At 43.1% G+C, this 13,646-nt stretch overlaps 1 protein-coding gene across 13 annotated transcripts in view; it reads left to right on the top strand.

Moving 5' to 3' along the window:
• PRRC2C (proline rich coiled-coil 2C) overlaps nt 1-13,646 on the top strand; it is an 84,720-nt gene that overhangs the window by 32,063 nt on the left and 39,011 nt on the right. For all 13 annotated transcript variants that reach the window (XM_081914997.1, XM_081914995.1, XM_081915003.1 and 10 more), the window contains exons 11-16: nt 565-639; nt 2,743-3,286; nt 5,458-5,624; nt 6,488-6,740; nt 8,937-9,150; nt 10,345-12,720. In XM_081914997.1, the coding sequence (XP_081771123.1) occupies nt 565-639; nt 2,743-3,286; nt 5,458-5,624; nt 6,488-6,740; nt 8,937-9,150; nt 10,345-12,720 (3,629 nt within the window). The remainder of the gene's footprint in view (nt 1-564; nt 640-2,742; nt 3,287-5,457; nt 5,625-6,487; nt 6,741-8,936; nt 9,151-10,344; nt 12,721-13,646) is intronic.

Below are 13,646 nucleotides of genomic sequence, written 5' to 3'. Positions count from 1 at the left end.
TAGTATTGGCATAGAACGATGAATCCTAACCCAGGACCCCTGCCTTGGGGATGATGGAAGTGAATGAAGCCAGTGCTGGATCCAAATCCTTGCCAGCTTCTGTTGGCCAGGACAGGAAAATCACATTTTTTTGTTCTGGTTTGCTTATTGTCATGCTGCACCATGTTGCTGCAACAGAAAGGCCTGGATCAAGCCCCTGGCCTGCCACTGGGCCCGTTTAGGATCCAACAGCTCCCTGGCTGACTCTATTCCACCCACTCAAAACAACCCTTTCGGGGGTGTTGTGCCAGCCACTGCCAGTGGGAACATGGCTGGTGGTAACTCCCAAACAGTGCCACACCTTCAGTGACCACAGTGTCTTCAGTAGCCAGCAGCACTGGACAAAGGGACACCTCTGCCCTTTTCCCCTTCAGGAGCATGAAGATGTGTGTGTTAAGAATGATTCCTAAGTGAGTAATTACATGTTGTGTACATCCAACTGAAAGGGAACTAGTAAAGGATTAAATCAACAGCATTCGGCTTGTTTCACAAGAATATTTACAGTTGTGCTTTTTAATCCAATAGGAACGCAGTCTGACACCAGCCCAGTCTTCAGTGCTTGAGAGGGGCAGTTCTGGGCTTCAGCCAAAATCTGTTCAGGTATGAGCAAAATTCACCTCTGGGCCCAACTGTCAATCTTTAACTTACTTTCTTTAATTTTTTAGTAAAATGTATGATTATGCTTTGCATAGTTGTCATGCAGTGCACATTGCAATACATGGAAGACCAGCTGATATTTTCATTCCATTTCTTTTTTCCTTTAAATGACTTTGTAGAATTCAAAGAGGCCTTTGGATGTGTAGCAATGCATGACCAGGGAGTGATTTCCCTCTTCAAGCTACAGTCCCACACATCACATCAAATGCTGCTCCAAGGGCCCTCCCTGATCCTTAGCAGTGCCATAGTAAGGCAGAGGAGGTATATGTATGGGAGGCAATAAATCCCTGGTGCCTGTGTTTAATACCTATGGACAATCCTCTGGATCCCAGCTGCAATACTTAGCAGTAAATTACTTTCAGTTGAGAGATTAAAACAGGCTATCTTCTCCACTCCTTACAATCCACATTTTTTAAATGTAGTAATTCCATAAAATACAGCACAGGGAATTGAACTGTGGTCTGCAAACTTCATTCAGGTGGCCCACAGCATGTCTTTGAAGAGCATGTAACAATTTTAATTCTGTGGAATTCAAATTGTGATACGGGTGACTCAGCTTACACTTGAGTTACATTCCGGGGATAACACCTAAAACCAAAATGACGTATGGTCGAAACACATTAGGTTCAGTGGGTGGGTGCGATTGCCAAAGTCTTTTCCCCCAAACGCTCACCACCTTTCCATCCCTTTTAAAATCTTAAAAGAAATTTTGCCAGGTGCATAAAGCTGAATGCGCAGAAGTTAAATGTGCACACGTTGCAAGTAACATGTGCAATAAAATACCTATAAGCAGTGTTTGAAACTCAAATATATAAACTAATTGCCACATCGCAACTTAAACCTAGGTGATGGATGCCACAACAGAATGTCTAGGAGCCCTTTTTCCCAATGAAATAATGAAATTTAGTAGTGGTAGTATTCATTACATTTCTATAGTGCTTTATATTTTAATGAAAAAATCTCAGCTTTTACAGCATTAAAACATCAAACTAAACAATACAGAATAAAACAAATTCAAGCTTCAAGGAAAATATTTCAGATTCTTCTCCAATTGACATTTTGCTTCTCCCTTATTTATTTACCCACTTAATTTATATGCTTGCCCCATAGCAGAAGTAATGTAGGGAGCCAGTAGTGTGGTATAGTGGTTAGAGTATTGGACTTGGACCTTGGAGGACAGGGTCAAATCCCTACTCAGTCATGAAGCTCACTGGGTGACCTTGGGCCAGTCACAGCCTCTTAACCTATGTCACAGGGTCATTGTAGGGAGTAACTGAGGAGGAGGGTGATCCATGTACTCCTTGGAGAAAAAGGTGGGATATAAACGCAATAAATAAGTTCTTCTGCTTAGCTTCTTAAGGACCCAACCAGATGGGGATGTCATTTGCCAACCCGGCATACAGAGATCTCCACATGGTTGCAGTTGGGAATTTCTAACACCGCATATAAGAAATAAAAGAAGCAATAATATATTTAAAAATCCTGCAGCACCCTGCACAGCGCATTGCAATTGCTACAACAGACAGAAAAATAATTAAATGTTCTGCCAAGACCCTTTGCAATTTTCCAAGTGGTCCATGGGTGGGAGGAGTTTGGAAACCACTGCTGGCAAATATTTATTGCAGCTTTTTATTTATTCTTTGCTTGTCAGTTTACAACGAATTGAAAAGATGCTTTTAGAGTAGTAGGTGTTTGCAGTGCCCTTAGCCCTAGCTTTATTCTCTGTTAAGATAAAGTTTTCTTCCTCCTTACAACTTTTAATTGAGGCCCAGTCTTCTGCACAGCTGCCCAACTAGGGGGAAATAAATAGAACTCCAACAGAAGTTCCAACAGAATTGCATATTTCTAGTTTGCATTGCTTGTGATCAGCACTTCACTTGTTAGGCCTAACTTTAGTGTGAGACCTTCTGACAGTTCATAGATTGAAGACCCCTGTTTCAGAGTTGCTAAAAGAACCATAGAATCACTTTGCATATACACTTCTGTGGTGGGTCTAAAACTGCCTTTGTTTGAGACTCTTGCACTTTTTTATTTCAAAAAACATAGCATCCACTTCCAGATCGCTTGGCAGGGCCAGGAAAGCAAGGTCCCTTTCCTCCTAGGCCAACACCAGATGAGGATGAAATTTGGAAACAGAGGCGAAGACAGCAAGCAGAAGTATCTGCAGCTGTAGAGCGAGCCCGTAAAAGGCGAGAGGAAGAGGAGCGAAGAATGGAAGAGCAGAGAAAAGCAGCATGTGCTGAAAAGCTAAAACGGTTAAATGAGAAATTTGGCTGTGTAACAAAACCACCCCGAGAAGACCCACTGAAAGAGAAAGAGAAAGAAAAAGAGAAGGAGAAGGAGAAGGATACTGATAAGGAGAGGGAAAAAGTAAGTGAAAAGGAAAAAGACACAGTGATAGAAAAGGAAAGGGAAGAAAAAGAAAACGAAGAGAGGGAAAAGGAAGCAGAGAAGGAAAGGGAAAAAGTGGAGAAGGAAGAAGCAGAAGAGAAACCAAAAGCTGAAGTGTCTGAACCTCAAGAGCCAATCACTCCATCTGTTACAGTTGAGAAGCCACAAGAAAGTGAAAGCAGCAGTAAAGAGGAGAGAGGTTTGTACCAGTTATTTTGTTTGTTTAAAGTAAGCAACTTGCTGTCTGTAACTAGAATCCTAAATATAGCACTGCCTAAGAACTGTACAGTGGTACCTCGGGTTGCAAACACCTCGGGTTACAAACACTTTGTGTTACAGACTCAGCTAACCTGGAAGTAGTACCTCAGGTTAAGAACTTTACTTCAGGATGAGAACAGAAATCACGCAGCCGCGGGAGGCCCCATTAGCTAAAGTGGTGCCTCAGGTTAAGAACGGACCTCCAGAACGAATTAAGTTCGTAACCAAAGGTACCACTGTACTACTTTTAGTTTTGGATATATTGAAGGAAATGTCATAAATTGTTTCAGAATGCCTCATGGGAAGCAATTCATAAATGAGATAAATAGCAACTGCATTCAGCATTTTGTAAACTAAAGCTAGAAGACAAAGCTTACTTGGTTGCAATTGCATGTGCCTAGATCAGTGGTTTTCCACCAGTGTGTCATTGCACACTGTGGTGCCTTGAATTATGGGTCAGGGGTGCTGCAGGCAACACTGGCCTCTGTCCCTCTTTCCTTCCTTCCTTCCCTCCCTCCCTCCTCTGATGCCCTCTCAAGTCTCTGCCTCCTAAAGGCTTGCACAGCTGTTTGTTGCAGCAGCGCTGACTACAAGCTCTCCAGGTGAATGGTGCCACTGGTGCTGGCCAGGGGGTGCTGGTTGCCAGGAGCTGAGGCGGCCTTGGAATAAGCAAGCAAGTGGGCAAGGGAACCCAGACATCCAGTCCACCCCAGCCCTTGCTGTTGAGAATGGACAAACCAGTGGGAGTCTGGGCAGGCAGGCACTGCGCTCGCCTTTCTGGTGCTTGCTGTGTGCAAGGCCTGCCTGGAAGCTGAGTGCCTAGTGCTGATAGGGAGCCTTTCCACCATGCAGGCCCTGCAGCACCCACTGCTGCTTCCCCTTGGACCACTAAGGCTGGGGGCATCCTTTTCCCAGGCCCCTGGGGGGCAGTGTGAGGAAGCACCTCTCTTTGGGGCAGGGTGGTGCAGCTCGGAGACCAGGACCAGCAGCAGCAACTGCCTGGATGACTCAAGGAGAGGAGAAAGGCGGCTGCGGGAACCCTCCACGAGAGAGGGTGTTCGAAAAAGGGTGAGAGGCTGCCAGCTCTGCAGACAAGGGGTGACATAACTGGGCTCCTGAACCGTGCAGGGTGCCGCAGAAATAATGTAGTTGGTCCAGGAAGCCGTGAACTCAAAAAGGTTGAAAACCTTTGGCCTAGATTATAAAGTAGCATTTGTAATATCTGAAATAATAAGTCTTCTGACAGAAAATTTATAAGGTGGGTTTAAAACAAACCATCCTAATGAATACCCGAAAGGTCAGGAGCAGGATGCATTTGCAAGTTTTGTCTAAACAATTTTGAACAGAATGTGCCACAATGCAGATAAATATGTATATTAAAAACATTGCTTCCATCCTGCATGCATTAAAGTTAATGGGGTTTTAGTTGCATGACTGTCACCAGGATTGCGGCCAATGTACACATTGCTAAAAAAGCAAGCTGTCACTTATGTTTATTAACAGAGTGCTTAATTTGCAATGGGAGCTGCTTCAGTGACAGCTTCCAAAAAGCCTCTAAAAACACGTGGTTTTAATCTGCACATCTGTTCCAGATTTATGGAAATGGAATTCTTGTTTAAGGTGAGATTTCTAAACCGTTTGTAGATCAGGAGCATAATAGGTAACGGCCTCTGTTTATTACAAGGTGTCCTGAACTGTCGTCTGTGCACTTTCCAGAGCTTACGTACCTATTTCCATGGGGTGTGCTTTCAAGGCAACATTTTCTTACCTGTGCCACATTTGTGTAGTTTCTGCCTCTCCTATTCCCCGGTTTCAGCATTGCTTTGTCATGATGTCCAATAAGTCTTTTAAAAAACCCACCGACATTAATAGCCCTGTTCAGGGAAGTTTTTAACGTGTGATATTTTAGTGTATTTTTTGTTTCTATGGAAGCCACCCAGAGTGGCTGGGGAGGCCCAGCCAGATGGGCGGGGTATAAATAATAAATAATAATAATAACAATAATAATTTAAGATAATTGGAGTGGTTTTTGAGTTTGAACTTGTAATCATCCATATTTATCATCCATGGTGCTAATGTTATTTTTCTCTTGCATTCACCACCCCTGGACAGTGTGTCAAGCTATTTCCACCACTCAAGAAAGCAATCATAGTGAAAGAGAAAGAGAAAGTTCTCACGAAAGCGAGACTGATTCTGGTGCTCAGCCTCGTCCTGCTATTTCTTCTGGCTATTCAAAACAGTTTCAGAAATCATTGCCACCAAGGTTTCAGAGACAACAGGTAAAAGGATAGCACTTTGAGATTAATACATATAGTTATAAATTGTGGGAGATGAAGTTATGGGTTGGTTTGGTGTTTTCCCCTTGCTTTTATTATGTATTTATTTATTTTGCATTTCTGCACTTTGAACTGCTGTGAGATCTTCAAATGAAGGATGGTATACAAAATTAATTAATTAATAGTATAAATTTGCATTCTCAGGGTGAATAATCTTAAAACTTTTTTGGGGGGGGGGAGAATTGTGATTTGTGGTTAAGGGGAGACACCAGACAAGTAACTAAACTTTAAGATGTGGGTAACATACAGTAGTTGGCAAGTAATAACTTCCCGTATTCATAAGTGTTTTGTAACCTTTGCCATTATTCAATGATCTGTCAGCCATAGCTTGCCATCTATCATATTTAAGATTTGCAAATGTTACCATGCATTCAAATTACTGTGCCAGATGATTCATTTGTCTGTCCACTATGTTCCTCAGGGCTAAGATAGGCTTGTCTTCCCCATCCAGGTTTTTCCAATAATGGTCCTCCTTGTTTCCTTCTTTTTGTCCTCAGCGACCTAGTACAGTCACAATACTTCCAAATGCTAATCCCTCCTGTCCTTATAAGAATAAGGACTAAGGCTTATGGCTAAGGTTTATGTCTATTGTCTTGGCCATATCTAGCAAACATTAACCTCATAATCAGAGCTTGAAGCTTAAGAGCATTATGTGTGTACCAATAAATTATTGGGTTCAATTGGAATTGGAGCATCGCCAAAAAAGCTCTGAAATAAGGTGCCTAAAACATTTTTAGAGGAAAAACTTGTTTAAAATTAATTTGCTATAGCTTATCAAAAATTTCATATTTTCTCTTGCTTTATAGGAGCAGATGAAACAGCAACAGTGGCAGCAGCAGCAGCAGCAAGGGGTCCTACCACAGTCTACACCTTCTCAGCCTTCTGCTGGCCCTGTTCCGCCGCCGCCACCACATAGACCGCTCTATCAGCCCATGCAGCCTCACCCCCCACATTTGGCTTCTATGGGCTTTGATCCACGGTGGCTCATGATGCAATCTTATGTGGATCCACGAATGATGTCAGGAAGGCCTGCTATGGATATGCCACCCATTCATCCAGGTACAAATCTCACCTATACTAAAGGTGTTTAGTTGGCTCTCAATTTGTTGCTCGACACAATTCAGAGTGCTTCTTTAGAGTTCTAAAGCTCTAAATGGTTTGGGACCAAGGTCCCTAATGGTTTGCCTACTCTAATGTGAATCGGTATGGCAATTGAGATCCTCCTTTGGTTGGCTCATTTTAGACTGATGGCTACTGAAGAAGTTGCTTCTGTATTTGCATCCAGCTAGTGGAACTCCTTCTTAAAAGAGATGCATCTTACACCTTTGTTATATCCTAGCAAAACCTGTTCTGTTTGTGTGGAATTATGGTACTCTAATTTTGGTGACTTAATTTATTGTCGTATGTGGTGTGTTTCACTACAATTGGCTGCCCAGTTTATTTAGTAGATGTTTACTGACTGCTAAATTAGAGAGTTGCTGTATTGTTGTTGTTTTCAAAAGGGTTTATGTCTGTTTGCTGTTATCCCAGTGGTCCAAACATATTTTCTTCTATGACTACATGATGGCTGATCTCTAGGGATACCTCCTACCTCCCTAAAGTCTTTTCTCCTGTCTTTATAGTGAACGAGTTCCAAGTCTGCACTGTTCTGCTGATTTTTATCTGATTTGTGCAAGGTTCCTCTTTTGTAGGCAAGGGAGAGAAAGGAGACAGCAGTAGTGAACACTGTTCTTTCCCGGCTGAGCTTATTCCTGGCCCGCAGTTCTTAAGACTGTGAACAAGCCTCACAGCTGCGTTTCATTCCCCTTCCCCTTTGCAAATAATTCAACAGAGGCAGGAGGGGTGGATAAGTGCATTTAGGCTTCCCTTTACAACCTTTGTTCAGGTTCATTGAGCTCTTCAATGCAGGGTGTGGGTCCCAGTCCCTGCTACCTTTTTTCATCTGCCTCCTCTTGGGATTTCTGCATGTTTATTTCTCCTCCGTCAGCTGAACCCATTCTTTGAGGGGCATATAGGATTAAGTGTGGGCAAACTCCCGTTATACATTCCTTTGAAATGTTTTTTTGGTCATGCACAGTGGAATCCTACTACCTGACCTGTTCTTGGCATGATTAAGATACAGTGGTACCTTGGTAGTCGATTGCCTTAGTTGTCAGGGAAAAATTGGCTCCCAAACGTTGCAAACACAGAAGTGAGTGTTCTGGTTTGCAAATGTTTTTGGAAGTCGAACATCTGATGTGGCTTCCTATTGAGTGCAGGAAGCTCCTGCAGCCAATTGGAAGCCGCACCTTGGTTTCTGAACTGTTCCAGGAGTCGAATGGACTCCTGGAACAGATTAAATTCAAGAAACAAGGTACCACTGTAATTCCAGAGGCTTCTTCCTGTTCCCAACCCCTCTCTGTGGGCTTAAGGCACTTTATTGGGGTTCTATCCAGCTTAGGAAAGCTCTCAAGAAATTGCATTGTCCTTGAGCACAGTCTATCAAGAAAATTGCTATGTAAGTTTTACTTGTGATGGCATAGTTGTTGCTCATTTCAGAGGAGTCTGGGTAAGATATCTCTTTGACAGACAGCAGAAAGCTGAAGGTGCTTTTTTGTTTTTGTTTTATTTTAAGCTCTGTTACAAATAGGAAATTGCTGAATACCAGTATCAGTAATTAGTAACATTACTAAACATTACATTAAATGCTGCCAGTTGGACTCTGCTACATTTAGGCCTTTTCTTTCCACGGAACATATTCAAAAGTCAGGCTGTGCCAGGGTGAAGAGGGGAGGGATCTTAAGAGGCTTTCAAAATGTGCTGCTATATTTTTTAATGGGCAAGCAGGAAGGTTCTAGCCTTTGTAGAGTTTTGTGCTAGGCACAGATTCTAAGTACTGTGATGTTGTATGCTAGTGAGTCTGTCACAGTACTTCATGAAGAAAACTTTACAAGCTTTAGAAAAGCCACTCCACAACAAAATTTCTTTGTGAGAGGAAATTTTTTATTAACAGCTTCTAAATTTTAAAATTCCATTTGTAAGATCATCTTGATGTGTAGGGTTCTGACACAACGGAACACTGTGACGAGTGCCAGAGTGCATGGAAACGCCATTTACCTTCCCATAGCAGCAGTATGCTTTCAAACTGCTAGGTTGGCAGAAGCGGGGACAGAGCAAAGGGAGCTCACCTCGTCACATAGATTTGAACCGCTGACCTTTCAGTTACTTTTTTGAGCTGTATGGTTTAACTTCTTAATTTCAATATCTCCATTATAGGAATAATACCTCCTAAGCCACTTCTAAGAAGGGACCAGATGGAAGGGGCAGGAACTGCTGCGGACTCTTTTGATCATGTTACTCGATCAGCAAGGGAGCATGCTATTCCTTTGTCAGAACCGCGCATGGTGTGGGGGTCAGAACCATATCCTCTTGCAGAGCCTCAGCAGACTAGCAATCCCCCCAAAATCCTAGAAGACACTGAAGATCTAAGGTAAGCTTTGGGGTTCTCTTACTGTATTCTGTTTATCTTTTTCTGCATTATCCTATTGCATCTTGTGCATTTCACATACCATAAAACAGGCCTAGGGAATATCTGGCTCATGGGCCAAGTTAGATCCATCTAGGGTTCTGATTTGGCCCACAAGATTGTTTCCCCAAACCACTTCCTGTTGCCTAATACCAGACATATGTGATGCCAGTTGATATATAGGTAAGGATGCAGCTGCAAAGGAACAATTATGAGCTTAAAATGGGCTCCCACTTGTTCTTTTACACTTGTTCTCCCACTTGGGATGTGTTGCACTAGGGAGTTCTTGATGGGTTCACCTGAGGGGTCTGAAGCTGAAAGCAAGACCTTTGAATGTGTGCTTTCAGCTGTTTGGTTTTCACAGTGCAAAGGAACTCACTTTCAGTGGGGCCTTTTGAAGTTGTTACCTGATGTCAGCTGTCAAAGTGGTCTTTGGGGGAGGTTGGGATCTGGCCTGCAGACAAAGCTTGTGATAGTCCAAGTGTGTTGAGCATAAAATCCAATAACCAATTGCAAGGGGCAACACTGTTGTTTGCAAATAACAAATGCCTTGCTTCAAGTTGTAAGACTATATTAGGCACACATTTGGGGGCACAAAAGATATTTCTCAAATGGGTAGTATGTGTTCTCTCTCTAGGGATTCATTAATTCACAGCATGCAAGGTTGGACTCTGACCATAATCTTGGTAACTGCTCTGGCTTTGTACACTTTCAAATATGAAGGGATACAACAAGCTGAGTTTTTTGCATGGTAGACCTTCAGTAATACAACTAGAATGTTCAGTGTACCTCATATATTTTATTGAATCTGAAGTGACCGGCAGAATGATTCTTCCTAATTGGCTGCTTCAGGGGTTTGTTAGTGCAATTTGGGGGTGGGGGTGGGCACGGACACCATTGGCATGGCCAGTTGTCAGGGCAGGGGTGATGAGAGTTGTAATCCAGCAACATCTGGAGGCCAGAGGCTAGCCACCCTGTTTTAGCCTTGTCCCCCACCACAAGTTCATTGGCTAAAATGCTCTCCAGAAATGATTTTCTGTCTCTTGTGAACATTGTATGGGCTAATCCTACAGCAGTTGTCCTGCATTCTTTTTATCATGTTTAATATATAGAGACTTTGATAGGAATTCAACTTAAATTGTGGCTTCCTTCTTTTAGGCCTGAGGCACTTCTGGATCAAGAACACATAGCTGTTCAAGAGGTTTACGCAGCAGAACAGATTCATTTGGACTCTCAGACAAAGGTGGACTTCTTCAAAGAACCCAGTGAAATGAGTGTACAGAAGACTTCAGTCAGGACTTTAGAAGATGCTCAGCCTCACCAAACTGACACACCTGCTCCTGCGCTGAGTTTTGAAGTAAATGCAGAAAATGTCTCCCAGATCTCCAAGGAAGAAGAAATGCTTGTAGAAGAGAGCAATACTTCCCTGAAGAGCATTTCTCATGGGTCAAGCCATTCTCTGAAATCTGAAGACCAAGCAAATGATTCACAATCAAATGTTTCCAAAGTCAGCAGCAGACACATTGAGCCAAAAGAACCAGTTCTTGAAAGAATAGATAGTAAACTGAAAAAAGAAGTGTTTGTAACTAATAGGCTGTCTGAAGGACCAAAGCCTGAAAAACCCTTTAAGCCTAAATCTGAAACTAGGTGGGGTCCAAGACCAGGTTATGGGAGAAGAGAGGAAGGTAGTGATAGGCCAGTGAGAAGGTCTGGTCCTATTAAAAAGCCTATCCTTCGAGATATGAAAGAAGAGCGTGAGCAAAGAGAAGAGCGTGAACAAAAGAAGGAAAGGGAAGGAGAAAAACTGACAAATGAGAGAGCTAGCAAGATTGAGAAAAAGGAACAGTCTCAGGTTCCACCCCCCAGGCTAGAACCAGAGAAGACCACCACTGGTGGTAAAAAGGCCTTGCAAAGCACACCACAAGCTTCAGACTGCGCAGATGCTCCTGTGCAGTCCACAGTTACACCTGCTGTGCAGCAGCCTCTCGTTGTCCAGCAGCCTGCAATCGTACCACCAGTGTCTCAGCAGCCACCTGCAGTACAGACATCTCCACCCATAGCTCCACAACTGCCTAGTCCACAAATTACTGTTGAGCTTCCATCCCTTACTATCCAGCAGCTACCAGTTCAGCAGCCTGTCAGCACAACAAAGGAAGAAAAGCAGCCAGAGAAAGTAATCAACAAAGAAAGAACTGTAGAGAGACCTCGTATGGAAACTAGACCTGTGAAAAGAGAACCTGGTTTGCCTCCCAGAACATACTGGAAAGAAGCTAGGGATAGGGACTGGTTTCCAGACCAAGGATACAGAGGCAGAGGACGTGGAGAATATTATTCTAGAGGACGAAGCTACAGAGGTTCTTATGGAGGCCGGGGTCGAGGTGGGAGAGGCCACAATAGAGACTATCCACATTACAGAGACACTAAGCCTCGTGTGGAGCACGTGCCTTCTGGTCCTCTTAGGCAGCGAGAAGAGAGTGAAACCCGTAGTGAGAGCTCCGATTTTGAAGTAGTTCCAAAACGGCGAAGACAGAGAGGCTCAGAAACTGACTCTGACAGTGAAGTGCATGAAAGTGCAAGTGACACCCTTCTTTCAGACAAGGACAGCTTAAGCAAAGGCAGACACCCAAAGAGAGAAGAAAAGACAGATGTCAAAAAGCCTGCAAAAGCCATATTGTCTTATAAACCTGAACATAATATCCGAGGGGACAATAGGGTTTTAGACAAAACTTATGGGAGAGAAGATGAGAATAAACCCAAACCAGGATTTCTTCCTAAAGGAGAACCTTCTAGACGTGGCAGGGGGGGCATGTTCAGACGTGGGGGTAGAGATCCCGTTGGCCGTCCACCTCGGCCGTCCACTCTTAGGAAACCAGGATACAGAGAGAATCAGTGGAACCCGAGGCAGATGGAACCCCCCAAACTTGAAGATGGGGAGCCCCCACAAAGGCATGACCATTATGGTTCTATATCACTGGATAAAAGGCCACCTGCGAAGTTTGAGAGAAAATTTGATCCTACTCGGGAAAGGCCTCGTAGGCAAAGACCTGCACGACCTCCCAGGCAAGATAAGCCACCACGCTTTAGGCGTCTAAAAGAGAGAGAGGCAGCATCAAAAATAAGTGAAGCCACAACCAGCTCATCATCAAGTGCTGCAATGAGTAGCGCAGTTAATGAACAGCCAAGCACTACTTTGGAGGTGTCAGGAAGTAAGACACCAGACCTGTCCAATCAGAACTCCTCAGACCAAGCAAATGAAGAGTGGGAAACTGCTTCAGAAAGTAGTGATTTCAATGAGAGGCGTGAGAGGGATGAAAAAAAAATAGCAGATGTTACAGCACAGGTAGCTGTTAAGACTGGGGAAAGCACACTAGCCCCAAAAAGGGAAATAGCCAAGAGAAGTTTTTCCAGTCAGCGGCCTGGGATTGATCGGCAAAATCGTCGTGGAAATTGTGGGCCACCCAAATCTGGACGGAACTTCTCAGGGCCAAGAAATGAAAGGAGAAGTGGCCCTCCAACAAGAACTGGGAAAAGGGGGTAAGTATGTTTGCCATTGGAAGATTGATGCAAAAATTTCATTCAATTACTGAGTTCACTGGAAACTTAAAAATAGATTCACTTAACCAAATTGGTTTAAAGAGCTATGACCATTCAATGGGTTTGAGTTACGGTAACTAGCTTTGATAAGTGGTATCTAATGATTGCAAAATAAATGGAAAATTGAGGCGATAATTATGGATAGAGACAGAAAGCTGTGATGCTTGCCCCAAATTATTCTTGTCTCTGGCACCTGTAACCCCAACTGCTTTTTACCTTTTTAAAGTTTATTTCCTCATATACAAGTTGTAGAATTGAGTCACTTACTCTTTTGTGTTAAAGTCTGGTGAGGAAGTATAATTTTCTGCACCAGTTCCAGGAGTTTTCCCAAACACCTTACTAAAACAGAATCTCTTTAGCTAACCAAATTGAACCTTGATCAGTCCTTGTAGCTCAGTGTAGGCAGAGGAAAAACAAATTTGTGGGTCACATCCAATTAAATTATACTCGGATTAGACCCACTGAAATTAATAGTGCTAAACTATTCATAGTCAAATTATTCAGAGCAGGACTAGCACTGCCTACAACCCTGAAACAGCAAATCCTCCAGTAGGTGTTTCAAGCATCTACAAATTTGCCTTTAGAAGTTGTTGGGAGAAGTGTTTCATCAGATACTTTTTCCTATACTGTATCTGAATCAAAACATCTAGAGATGCCTTTCTTGCCATTAAAATAGGCTATACTCAAAACAAATGTATAAGTCTATAGGCTAAAAGATACCTGTCTTATGTAGAGACAGACCGTTGGTCCATCTAAGCTGTATCTACCAGGACATGGCAGGGCATGCAAGTCATGTATTCTACCACCAGGTTTTACCCCCCATAAAATCCCCACTTTTGGTATTTCCAGGGAAATATCAATAGCAC

The sequence above is a fragment of the Podarcis melisellensis genome, assembly GCF_964234715.1.
Source record: "Podarcis melisellensis genome assembly, chromosome: 6".
In the NCBI taxonomy this organism is placed as follows: Eukaryota; Metazoa; Chordata; class Lepidosauria; order Squamata; family Lacertidae; genus Podarcis; species Podarcis melisellensis.
This window is presented reverse-complemented; position numbering and strand designations above follow the sequence as displayed.